This window comes from Triticum dicoccoides, chromosome 3A (assembly GCF_002162155.2).
Source record: "Triticum dicoccoides isolate Atlit2015 ecotype Zavitan chromosome 3A, WEW_v2.0, whole genome shotgun sequence".
Lineage (NCBI taxonomy): Eukaryota > Viridiplantae > Streptophyta > Magnoliopsida > Poales > Poaceae > Triticum > Triticum dicoccoides.
In genome coordinates, this window is record NC_041384.1 from 558,462,102 (window position 1) to 558,475,098 (window position 12,997).

At 40.8% G+C, this 12,997-nt stretch overlaps 2 protein-coding genes across 3 annotated transcripts; one reads left to right on the top strand and one right to left on the bottom strand.

Annotated features, from left to right (window-relative positions):
- Positions 1-492: 492 nt before the first annotated feature.
- On the top strand, positions 493-10,471 carry LOC119269171 (alpha-mannosidase I MNS4-like). Of its 2 annotated transcripts, none has more exons than XM_037550945.1 (17): positions 493-710; positions 3,318-3,437; positions 3,530-3,622; positions 4,177-4,263; positions 5,205-5,295; positions 5,795-5,850; positions 6,231-6,303; positions 6,412-6,521; positions 6,865-6,915; positions 7,145-7,233; positions 7,526-7,607; positions 7,690-7,803; positions 8,006-8,085; positions 8,328-8,463; positions 8,967-9,037; positions 9,124-9,340; positions 9,830-10,471. In XM_037550945.1, exons 1-17 carry the CDS (start codon positions 558-560, stop codon positions 10,226-10,228), a joined length of 2,022 nt encoding a protein of 673 aa, XP_037406842.1. In that variant the 5' UTR covers positions 493-557; the 3' UTR covers positions 10,229-10,471. The 2 variants fall into 2 exon arrangements, with proteins under 2 accessions (XP_037406842.1, XP_037406843.1); XM_037550946.1 differs by lacking the exon at positions 9,830-10,471 and adding an exon at positions 9,527-9,780.
- An 89-nt stretch (positions 10,472-10,560) lies between these two features.
- Positions 10,561-11,271, bottom strand: LOC119269172 (photosystem II reaction center W protein, chloroplastic-like). Its single transcript, XM_037550947.1, has 2 exons — positions 11,103-11,271; positions 10,561-11,008 (listed from the first exon to the last, which is right to left on the bottom strand). Exons 1-2 carry the CDS (start codon positions 11,173-11,175, stop codon positions 10,686-10,688), a joined length of 396 nt encoding a protein of 131 aa, XP_037406844.1. The 5' UTR covers positions 11,176-11,271; the 3' UTR covers positions 10,561-10,685.
- Positions 11,272-12,997: the final 1,726 nt, after the last annotated feature.

The following is a 12,997-nucleotide window of genomic DNA, read 5'->3' on the forward strand; positions in this document are numbered from 1 at the left end:
GCGACGACTAAGATGGACGGCGACCGGCGGCGAGGACGGCGACCGACGGCGATGTGGACGGTGACCGGCGATCGGCGACCGAGGGCGAGGACGGCGACCGGCGGCGAGCTGGTGATGCTTCAAGGTCAGCCCCTGGAGAGTCCATGGCGGGGTGTCCAGGACGAATAGCTCTTTTGGATTGGACATGATTTTCTATTGAGAAAAAAAACAATTCAAAGGCTGAATTTGACGGTGTGCAAAAGACAAACTAACGTTCCAGATACGACCGGCCCAACAGTTGGACCGGCGCACCGGCGCAGATCACTGCCCATATTTTTTAGGATATTCTATATCTTTGTTTAGGATATTCTATCTAATATCAAGATGCAATTAATATTCTGCCAAATATCAATATGCATAGCACGGTGGTATGTTTTTCTTTTTTCAGAACACGTCTCCTCGTATCTTAAAAAAAAACACGTCTCCTGGAGACGGAGTACCCGGTCCTGGCACTGGCAGTCCTATCTCCCTCCTCCCGGGCTCCCCCTCGTCTCTCGGGCCCGTCCCCAAACTCGAACATGATGCAGCCGATGCGGCTGCGGCTGCGGCGCCAAGGCCGCGCCTCCCCCCTCCTCTGCCTCTCCGCCGCCATCCTCGCGGCCGCTCTGCTCCCTGGCGCCGCCGTCGCAGACGGCGTCACGCCTTCCGAGGCGCGCCTGCTTCGCGACGAGGTACCCCGCCCCTCCCTCAGATCCGCCGCTCCTAGCCGCAGCCCGTCCTAGCTTAGTATAGCTAGTTCCGTGATTCCATTACAGTTCGGCTCCCTGCGGCTTGCTGAACGGTGTCGTTTGCTTCAGTTCGATTGCTAGCTGGTTTGGTAATCTGGTGTTAGGCTCCCCGGATTGATCACTTTACTTGGTCTGGTTAATTAAATTGTTAGATTCATGGCTTTTGCCGCACCCCACAGTTTCTTCCTGGAAACATTGTTAGATTCCTGGCTTCCGTCGCACCCACTGTTTGTTCCAGGAGAACGTGTGTTGTAGGAATCAACTTTCAAGAGTTCACTACCTGGGGCGGAGTAAACCACATGAAACCACCACATTTGGGAGATGTATCATATAACCATCACTTTCGGTCTTTTCATGCCTGATGTGAGATGCCATAAGGCACTGTTAGTGTTCCTGTCAGCGCACATTTTTTTGGATTCATGGGTATTGCTGGCACCTTTAGTGAAAGATCCATACACCCCCCACCCCCCCCCTCCCCCCACTCAAGATCATTGTTCGATTGTGAGCATGTCTGCTATTTAAGCCTACTAGCAAACGTGCCCGTGCGATGCACCGGGAGATATAAATTAGCGCGTCTTTCAAAATGTCCATCAGCGCAGCATGACAACATTCGAACGGCGCCACCAAAACGTCCATCAGCACAACACGACAACATCCGAATGGTGACACCCGACGCTAGCTGGAGCGTGCACGCCGAGGTCTAGCAGAAATGTATATTGACGACGCATATATTAATTGCATGTCCACTGAGACCTTCCCACAATGTTGTGGCCATTATCAGGTCTTTATCTTTTTTTATTGGCATGTGCAACCACGTATCACAATTTGTGGAGCTAATTTCTTCATCGGGTCTTTTTATTTTTATTGGCACGTGCAGCCACACATCACAATTTGTGGAGTTAATTTCTTCATCTGGTGTTTTTATTGGCAATGTGCAGCCACACATTACAATTTTGGAGTTAATTTCTCCATCAGGTCTTTCTTTCTTTTCTATTTCACCATCGGGTCTTTATTTCTTTTCTTTCATTGGCCTATGCAGCCACGCATCACAATTTGTGGACTTCATTGGGCATCACAATTTGTGGAGTTAATTTCTCCATCGGGTCTTTCTTTCTTTCCTTTTCCTTTGTTCCTAGAATAAATGAGCCACACTTTACCCTCTTATCTAGGTGGCTTGCTGATGTTGAGGTAACTCATCGATGTATATAAATTGGTGAAGTTTTGTGTACAGGAGCGAGGTGGTATTATTTAAGTTTATAACGAACCAACTCTCTACCACGAGCATTAGCTGGCTCAGGTAGCTGCAGCGGTTAAGATAGGAAGCAAGTTCGTGAGTTCGAACCCCACCCGCAACGATTTTTTTGCTACTTCCGTGCTGTCCCAGCTACCAACTCGGTCGATGTGAAAACTGCGCGCGGCCCAGGGGCCAGCTGGGGATAGATCGACGTGCACGTATATGGCGAAGCAAGCGGACGAAACAAAAATAGAAAATGAAAGCGGACGAAACCAGTATGGCGGACAAATAAATGTAAGAAAATTTGGTACCAAACCAAGAATATCACCTCCCTTTATTAGTAGGTATAGATATAGATATAGATATAGAGTTGAGTGAAAAAAAAGACCACAGCTCAGTTTTGGATTTGGCATTCCTGAGACACACTGGCACATGTTATTAGTTATAAAGATTGTGTCATCAGAGGTACCGTTTGGGACTTGAAGCAACTGTCCCTACACCCTATCCCAATTACAAATTACAAAGGCACTCTTGTGAGCATGTCCGTTGAATTTTACTGGACGGGATCATTTTATGAATTTCACTGGACCACTCCATTTTCGGGCCTTCTGGTGCTTTTGAGGTTGCCTTGTTTTGAGAAAAAGACTTCACTTTCTTTTTTCCATTCCTTCTTAAATTTATCTTGTAATGAAGCATTTCTGGGGTAAGGCTCTGAATTTTTTGTGCCTTGTGCGAGGCACATTCTGATGATGTTCCCAATGGCAGGATATGGGGTATAATCCAAGTTATAGCTCATTTTTTACGAGTTGCAGCTTAGGCCAGTTCAGTTATCTGATTTATCCAGGATTCCAAGTATATGTCTTACTCTTGTACTCAACCAAGATAACATCGCGTATTTACTTGTTAACCGATCATGTTTTTAACAGTATCTTACCTTGGCCGGCAGTAGTGGCAATAGCTCGAGAGTCTCTAAATGGCACTAGTAAATGTCCACGTGCAATGCATGTTGATATCAGGAGAAAATTAATTGCACATTAATACTAATAGGTAGTATATAGTTAGGTGTTAATTGTGTGATTAGCAGTTTAGCACATGCGTTGATATTTGGTATAATATTATTTGCGCGCTAAACGTGTTGAAAGCTCACCATTGGAGCAATCTAGGTTGTTGGATTGACATGGTTTGATGGCTGTGATGAATTGGATCTGCCCGTTTGGGTGGTATAGATAAGAACAAGCTAGCATAGTTTTTAATGCCCTGTATTGACCTAAACTTTGTTGAAATGCTAACAGACAGAAGTATATATTTTTATGCAGGTGAAAGATATGTTTTATCATGCATTTGATGGGTACATGCAACATGCTTTTCCACTTGATGAGTTGCGACCGTTGAGTTGTCAAGGGGAAGACTCCCTTGGTGGTTATGCACTTACTCTTGTAAGAACTAGCAAACTGGTTCCTCAGTATTTTTGCAAACATCTGTTACTTTAGTGGATTATCATTAATCACGAACAAACATTGTTGAACAGATCGATTCTTTGGATACTCTGGCTTTACTAGGTGATAAGGAGAGATTTGCTGCTGGTGTGGAGTGGGTTGGTAAGAACGTCCGCTTTGATATCGTAAGTAAACATGAGTGACATTTAGTGAATCTGGTTTCACTAATTACAGATCTAACGAAATGCATTTTATCCTTTGCTTGTTAGTTTCCGAGTTAAGAAAATGCATCCAGTAAATAGCAAAGAAAATGAAGTACTCTCATATCTTAATTTCTGCTGGGCAGCAAAATGATCAACTGCTTGCTGACCAAATTATTATTATCTCAATGAATTTGTTGATCTACTTCGCAAATGATGACATGAAGTAGCAATACCCTTTTTGGAGCCTTGCATTCTGATTATGTAAAACATATCAGTGTGCTGTGAAGTAGCATGCCCTTTTTGGGGCATTGCAATTTGATTTTGAAAAACATACCATCTATTATGTAGGTACCCCATTAATTCGTTATATTTGACTGTTCTACTTCTACTTAGCGTACTTGTTTTTTCGTCTGAATTTCAGCGTGTACAAATCAGAATGTTTCTTCCTTATGGCATTTATGAGTCTGTTATTTAACACTTGATTGTTGTTTAGAACTCACGCCATTTGAGTAATCATGTTTCCTCTGTGCATGCAGAACAAAACTGTCTCAGTTTTTGAAACCAATATACGTATACTTGGGGGTCTGTTATCAGCTCACCTGATTGCCAGTGACTATGCCACTGTATGTCTGCTCGATCCTATCTCATCTTTGCTGTGACTGTTTATGTTCTTACCTATTTCCTGATAACATCACTTTTAGTATGACATGAAAAAGTATACACTTATAGATAGAAACTATAATATATACTTTAGTACAGCATAAAAATCTTACTGAAGCAGCAGCTGTGGTGCAAAACAAAGCTACTAACGTAAGACCATTTTTTTGAACTGAAATTTGCAAGACCATATTGATAATATGTATGCCTACTTTTGACACCAAACTGTAACTTATTACTTGGGAATAACCATGCGGAATATTTTAGTTTTAGTCCCTCTAGACCATCTGTATCCCAATTTCAACACTTCTGTTTTTTGTTTGAGATTATTTTGTAATATTGCAATGGCTGAATGTGATGCATTAAGTAATAGGCGTGGTCACGTGTCAGTTTTTTCTTTAGTTTGCCACGTTTCACTAAAAGCACCCCCATGTAATGAAGAAAATGTTTTCATTAAAAAGAAAAATAATCCACTGTAAAAAGAGGAGAAAGTGACCAAAGAACGCCTCATTACTACTAAACTCTGTTCACCTTATTTGTTCAACTATCAAGTGTGCAGAGTCAATACGATATGAAACCAGTAAAAATGTAAGAAGGTTAGGTAATGCTTCCACTTTAACTTTCTCAGTCTGAACTACAAAAGTGTGACCATAAATGGATACATATTTCTAAGTGGTGGAGCACAAAGAAGCATGACAGTGTGTGAAACATGCCTTGTGGAGAAAGTATATATACAACTTTCTCTTGTCATCACATGCATGGCTTCAAGTGCTGCGATCTACCAATAAATATCTGCATCAGTTTGAATGACTGAAATTTTACTTAATGTATTTTATTTTGCAAAAAAAGCTGAACATAGATATGGGCATATGGCTCAAGTATTCCAGTATTAACTATTCATTGACAGGGTATGGAGATCGAGTCTTATGATGGTCAGTTACTTCATTTGTCCGTTGACTTGGCCCAGAGGTTGTTACCTGCATTTGACACTCCTACAGGTTCACTACTTTGTCTATTTGTATCTTTTTGTAATGGAATATGTTATGTATCCCATCAGTACAGCAGACATTGGACTATTTTTCACTGGCCAGGGTGGTGGTACTAGACCTAATTACAAGGAAAATCATGTTCATTTTAACAATACACACTCACATACATGTGAAAACGCATGGACGGCACACTCATAATGCAAGCATGCACACACTTCACAAATTTATAAAAAGGAAAATATCTTATATGTGACTTGGCAACATGCTGGATTTGCCACTGGAGTTTGGCTGTTGTTGAACCGGTTTCACCGCATCACTGGTGTTTAATGCCACTTTCGATGGCCACAGGTAGAAACGTATACCAAATTGGTTTGGATAAGAAATTTCCCCTTGCATCTCTCGGTCACTCATTTATGATGGATTGAACAAAAAGGCTTTTCAAGTTTCTTAGTTCTTATTGTGTTCTGATTTCCTATTGTTTGCCTAACTAGTGCAATTTGTCTTGTAGGTATTCCATTTGGATCTGTTAATTTATTGTATGGAGTCGATGATGATGAAAGCAAGGCAAGCTTCTTTCTTCTTCCCTTTTGCTGGCTGTAAAGTTTTGCAAAGAGAAACGTCTCTAGAAACATGTTAATTACCAATAATGTTGAGATTTGCTGAGAGTTCCAAAATTCTTATGCATTTTGCTTCAGTAATTTTGGAATGGTTATTCTACTGATTTTGTAACCATTAAACATATTACCTGAGTGTCATCTAATCCTCTATATCACTTTTGAATTACCTCTACTCATGTTCAGTAATTTTTGACGATAAATACCATCACATATGTCCTGCTTAATCTCTCGTATTCATGCTTGTAACTAGCACGAGCAAGTTACCTGGCTATTAAGTGGACATGAACATACATTAGATTTGCTGTTGACATCTGGATGTTACTCCAGATAACATCGACGGCTGGTGGCGGCACTTTGACATTGGAGTTCGGTGTCTTGAGTCGGTTGACTAATAACACTGGTCAGTATTGGCAATATGAATCAGTGTTGTGCTTTGATCTTGTAGTATCGCTTTCTTATTGTTAGTGCATTATATCATTCTTTGTTAAATTTGCTACTCCCATCGCAGTTTTTGAGCAAGTTGCAAAAAAATCAGTGCGTGGGATATGGGCACGCAGGTCGAAACTCAACCTTGTTGGTGCCCATATAAATGTCTTTACTGGTGAATGGACACAAAAGGTATTAATTGTTATCCTCGTATGACAATTTTTGAGCCACCAAATGTATTTTTCTGCACTCTCTTGCCGTATAACACTTTGATGTACAAGAAGCTAGCTCATGGTATTTGTGTAGGCATGTACCACTGTCTGGGATAAATACCATGTCCCATGCTACTCACTATGTCTATTTATTAAATTGATATGACTGGTCACGCCAGTGGAGTGGAAACATGTTTGTTCTGCGTTGTATCGTCGCTTTTGCTTGTCTGGGGGCCGTGCTAACAATACCAACATAATTACTTCCAATTTTTTCCCTTTGCATTCTTAGTTTCTGAAGACGATTCACCATTACCATCATGCAGGATGCAGGAATCGGCACAAGCATCGACTCGTTCTACGAATATGTTCTGAAGGTGTCCAAAACTCTAAATAATGTAGAACATAGATATTATTTTTTTGGAAAAAAGTATTGTACAATCGAATGTAATAAGATAGGCGTGCCAGATATTTTTGAATAATCCTTGATACATGTTTATTCTATAGCTTGACCAAAACCCTGCTCATCATCTAGTTGGTTCTCTCTTAATCTATTTCTTGACTTCCCTACCATAGATTTTAACAGTTATTATTTTGTATCAACAGGCATATTTATTGTTCGGAGATGAAGAATACTTGTATGTATTTCAAGAGGCTTACAAGGCTGCCATGCACTACCTCCACCATGATCCTTGGTAAAAATGCTATTACTTTTTAAATCATATTCAACGCTGTTAAGCCCCAGTATCATGTCATTGTTTGAGGATATTTGGTTATTTTGCAAGGTTGTATTTTTTAAAGGTCAAAATTGGAATTTGATCTCTATAACATGATGAAACTGTAACGTACAACTACATAAGTTCAATCATGTTTTCTTGCTCAGCATATACGGTCAGATAGTTTATGTTTTCATGCTATTGTAAGTTTTTCAGCTGCTTCCTGTTGAATGTTCAAGTTTGATGTCTAATTTTCAAAATTCCATGTTAGGTATATTGAGGTAAATATGAATTCTGGTGCTACTGTTTGGCCACTATTCAATAGTCTGCAGGCATTCTGGCCAGGACTTCAGGTTTGGGTTCTTCATATAACAGAACATATACCAGCTCTGCAGCACATATTTTAGATAATTGCTTATGCTACTTAGATTTAAGGTTTTAGCTGGAGATGTCGATCCTGCCATTCGAACACATGCTGCCTTCTTTAGCGTCTGGAAAAAATATGGGTTCACTCCAGAAGGGTTTAATCTGGCTACATCCACTGTTCAGGTAATGGAATAACCGAATAAATTTTATGCGTTTATGGGTTAATAATTTTTGGTCCTCAATCTGGCCGGATACACCGCAAGCCTTGAACTTCAAATGGAATTATCAATTCTAAAAGACAAATATGGTCCTAGCAAAACTGCTGTAATGAGAGTATTTACCACTTTCTTATTCTCACCATTTGATATGTTCCAATGTTTCATAGAACGGACAAAGGAGCTACCCGCTGCGGCCTGAGTTGATTGAAAGCACATATTGGCTATTCAAGGCTACCAGAGATTATAGGTGTGTTTTCTTTGCAAGTAAGATATAGTTTGTTCTTGTGTAAACAGACCAATCTTTTAGAATCAAGTGCTCTTACCACTTAAAGGGACATATGAGACCTGAGTGAAGCTCTCCATGTATGATTCTTTTATGTGATGCTGATGTGGACAAAAGAAGTGTTCACCTTCGCTATTATTGATGGGAACCTGTTGATTTTTAGTTAAGTGCAAAACTATAACTTTGTTACCATGAAAAATTTGCAGGTACCTTGATGTTGGAAGGGATATACTAGCAAGCCTTCAATATGCTGCTAAATGTCCTTGCGGCTACTGCCACATTTCAGATGTGGAAACCCACAAGCAGGATGACCACATGGAGAGTTTTTTCCTTGCAGAAACGGCAAGTAATTTTATATCAAAATATGCAATATATTCTTTGCCAATAAAATGCTGGCATGATTTTTTTCGTGGACCAGCACCGCACATCACCTAGATCAGTTTGTTAGAAATGAGATTAGCATGTGTATGGGTAACTACTTAGTACTTCCTCCGTAAAGAAATATAAGAGCGTTTAGATCACTACTTTAGTGATCTAAACGCTCTTATATTTCTTCACCAGTTCTAAACATTTAGTCATTTTTCTTGTAGGGTATCTTAGTCTACTAACACGAGAGTGAACCATAAACTTTAAAACAATCTCTTCTCTGGACCCTAACATTTATGATTAGATCTGGCGAACTACGAAATATAATCATCTACTTTGTGTCTCCTAAAATTTATGTGCACATTATATTTCCTCGAGCCCTTCTCCCGAATCATAATATGTATGAATGCTTGACATGAATTAAAAAAACAGTCATTTCATGTCTGTACCAGTTAAATCTAACTACGAACACATTGCAGGTAAAATATCTCTGGCTTCTTTTTGATTTAGCTGTAGGCCCTGATAACATTGTTGAAAATGGGCCATATAAGTAAGTACGACTTCTGTGGAGTTATTGAGTTCAGTTGCTTATTCAGATGTAACATTCCAACTTACCATGTATCATTGACTCTGCAGATACATATTCAGCACAGAAGGCCATTTGTTACCTGCTACTCCCGAAATAACCTTGGTAGATGAGCATTGTCTTTATTTTGGAGACCGTGGCTACGGCAGTGGTGATGGTTCCAGTATACAGCAAAGTGCTAACTGTGCCCAGTTTGATGAAAGACGGACTGTTTCCAGTCAAAATTCATTGTCCAATGTTTTGTTCACAACAAGAGGTTACATCAAGGTATGCTCTACTGCATTTCTGATTAACTTTTCTTTAGGCACCTTCTCTGCCTTGCAGAAAGAAAATGGACGATAATGGAACATGTTGTTTAAATTGAATCTGCTTTAATGATATATTAACTGTTTGCATGGAGCATATTTAATTGTGTTATTAACGTTCCACTTGTTGTTACCGGTCCTTCACTAGGTGAGGAAAGATGAGATTGAACAGTGGAATGTATATTTTATCTGAGTAGTTTAGGAGTGGACTTCGAATGCCATGCATGGTTTCCGTGTCAATCTGATGTTGCGTTCGAGTGTTCAATATGTAAGAACTAAAGATGGACGGCCTTATTTTATGGTTTATTATGGTGCTTGTGCTATTGTACAGGAATACCACACTTACCAAGCGGATCTTTTAAGATCTTTTGTCACTTCGATCTAGTATATGCGTTGGTTTGAAGTTGAAGGTGTGTTTTTCTTTTCTGACTGCGATACATCTTTTTGCTAGGGAGTTTGTCCAGGATTGAGTCATGCACAGAAACTTGGCATATCATACCATGGCGAAGAGGATAACACGCAGAATTCTAGAAGTCATGAGCACCCCGATGAATCTTATGTGGACCAATCCAGTGTCCAGATTCAATCGAGTTCTGTAATATTGATCTCTCATCCAGCCACAAGCCCACCTGATGAGCCTTTGAAAACCAGGTCAAGAGCTCAGCACCTTGAAAATATTGTGGTAACTGGCGATTCTGAGCCAATAGAAGTTACTGATGCTACTGGTGGCTCGTCCGAAGGAAACACTGAAATTTTTTCCGAGGTCACCTTAAGCATCTCTGAACAGATAGAAGTTACTGCTGAAGAGATTGTGACTCAGGACAATCATATTGAAGATAGTACCAGCTGACCATTAGAGTAGGCACCAGTTTTTACACCTAACCTGGAGCACCTTGAGAATCAACATTCATCAACAGATTTTGTTGTAGATCAAAAAGTTAATATTCTGTTGCAGCGAACCGATATATGTTCTGTTATATGGGTTTGATCAAATAGCTGATGTAAAGTTATGTACACTAGAAGCAAAGGAACTATATGGCCAAAATGGCACATACCATCACAGATCAGCAATTTTACTGAGAACTTGGACCTATCTGTGCGTGCGTGAAATTTTCCTTGGATGTTTTTATTATTCATCCAAGTCGCGAGACGCAGTCTTCAAGGCGGGGCGAGCAAACCATCTGACGGCGAAACATCTCAGAATGGAAACGCTTAGATACAAATATCCATCTCTGGAATTACATTACACCGATCATGGCGATGCTCGCGAGCGGATTACATGAGACGACGAGGAAACTATGTGTAGCTTAGAGCGAGAGGCCGCCGGACTCCTCGTCCTCGTCGAGGCCGGAGGTGTAGACGGTGTAGAGCGACCAGATGAGGCCGAAGACGCCCAGGAGGATCCACCCCAGCAGGTTGTTGCTCAGCCCCAGGCTCAGCCCGGTGCCCTCCGTCGACATCCGCTCGTCGACCAGCGCCAGCGCCGGCCCCGCGGACGCGGTCACCGCGCCCGCCGCGGCGAGTAGGGACGCGCCAGCCCCGCGGACGGCGGCGGCAGGGGTCGCCTCCTTGGCGTCCTTGGAGTAGCTGCACCTCACCCTCTCGCTCCTCGTCCTCAGCTGGGGCAGACCTGCACGGTTAATCGGCTCAGCTCAGCTCAGGCTTGGGCTGCGAACGCTGCACATGGAACACACACACGCGCAGCGACACGTAGCGCTACGTACCTAGGGCCTGCGGCCTGGCGATGGCGGCACGGGCGACGACGGTGGTCGCCGCGGCGGCGCTGATGGTGGCCATTTGGTTGTTGTGCTTGCGCTGCTTGCCGCCGGCCTGCTGGTGCTGGAGAGTGTGCCTTGCTCGGGTCTTGCTTGGCTAGCGTGTGCTGGTCCGCACGGTGTATCCTTAATAAGGCGACGTGTGAAAATATCGACAATAAGCGGGGCCGCGGATCGCTTGGCACCACCAGGATTGGGTGAGGCGGGAGATTGGCTATCCTGTCGTGGCCAATCAGAGCTTGCCGCGTGGACCCGCAGATTCTCCGGTGGAAATAAGTGGACGTCTGCACAGCGACTCTAGTTTGGCTGAGTGGTACTGGTATTTCGAGAGGAGAAATCGCATGTTGTAGGAATTTTTGCCATATTGATTAATTAATCGCATGCTGTCCCGATGCTAATTCTCTAGCCCGGCTATGGGAAGTTTTGGCCCCACTTGTTTCATTTCGACCTATTATATAAAACCTACATACACAGTATTTTCCTATGCATGCCATAATACAGCTTATGGGCTACCCAACTTGCTCAACTTCTTTTAGACGGTCATTGAACTCTTAAACTACGGGCCTGTTTGGTTTGGCTAATTTTGTCATAGTTTGCCACTCAAATTTTGCTAAACTTGTCTAACTTTAGGTTCACAAACTCTTAGCAACACTTCAGATTGCCTAAGAAAATATTGTCACATTTTTGTGCGTACGGCATGCCGAGTTTATTTTTTCACAAAAGGAATCTTGTCTACTGTGTGGCTTGAACCAAACATCCGTTCAATTTGATCAAACATATCTAACATCGGTCGAATGAACACCATATATTGCATTGATATGCAAAAAGTAACTTTGGACCATAGGCATACTGTGTCCTTTTTTTTTCAAAGTTCAAAGAAACGGATTTTTATAGCTAAAAAAATTCTGAAATTCTTCGTACATGCACACATAGAGGGGTAATATATGTGTGTGAATTTTCATCAAAATTTGCGCTTGTATGTGAGAGATAGAAAATACAAATAAATGCAAAAATCATCTTGTTTTTTGTTACCGGATCTTTGTCTTTTTTGCAGGGTATAATATAGCATAACTGTGAAACAAAATTTGAATGTCACTTAGAGCACATGCATAAATTTTGAGTGTGAAAACAATCAATTCTTTTTTAAACCTTTAAGTGCCAGTTTCTAGCCTTTAATAAAACATGCTCAGTGGCCACCGTGCTTGAAAAGTCCTCTTTGGTTGCTATGTACCTCTTCAAGCAATTTTTATTTAGATGGCGCTTCTATGGGCCGCACAATTTTTATTTTGATTTTTCAAGTTATTTATTTTTATTTTCATATTATTTTACCATTCAAAAAAATAATGTAAGAAAAATTACAATTGCCATAAACTTGAAGAAACTGTTAGTGCGTTTTAAAACTGTTCAACATGTTTTTGGAGGATGTTTCACGTGTACTAAAAAATTATAGCGTGTTTTTGAAAAAAAATGTTCGTCTTGCATTAAACAATTGGAAATTTGTATTAAAACGAGTCCAATTTGTATTAAGAATCATTCTATAGCATTTTGAATATTTGTATTAATTTTTTTAACACAATACTTTTTAATGCATGCTGAATACTCCATAATAATTAGGTATTTTAATTTGTTAACAATAGAAATACAATAAAGATAAACAATAGTGTGTGTGCCTTGTGGTCCAGAATCATATATTTAGACAACAATTTCTAATATAGGTTAAACTATTTCAATCCCCATAAATTGTTGAAAAAAATTCATGTCTAGCTCTTCAAAGTACGTGCAACAAAACTAAACATGATCTTTTAAAAAAACCGATAGATAACACATTAGAAAATTTGCAGAGC

What these genes read in the sequence shown, in the direction of transcription:
- LOC119269172 (XM_037550947.1), bottom strand. Translation starts at nt 11,175, where the DNA reads ATGGCCACCATCAGCGCCGCCGCGGCGACCACCGTCGTCGCCCGTGCC. An exon ending in CGCCAGGCCGCAGGCCCTAG is followed by an intron (nt 11,009 to 11,102) that starts GTACGTAGCGCT and finishes TTAACCGTGCAG; the next exon opens with GTCTGCCCCAGCTGAGGACG.
- LOC119269171 (XM_037550945.1), top strand. Translation starts at nt 558, where the DNA reads ATGATGCAGCCGATGCGGCTGCGGCTGCGGCGCCAAGGCCGCGCCTCC. An exon ending in CGCGCCTGCTTCGCGACGAG is followed by an intron (nt 711 to 3,317) that starts GTACCCCGCCCC and finishes ATTTTTATGCAG; the next exon opens with GTGAAAGATATGTTTTATCA. An exon ending in GTGGTTATGCACTTACTCTT is followed by an intron (nt 3,438 to 3,529) that starts GTAAGAACTAGC and finishes ATTGTTGAACAG; the next exon opens with ATCGATTCTTTGGATACTCT.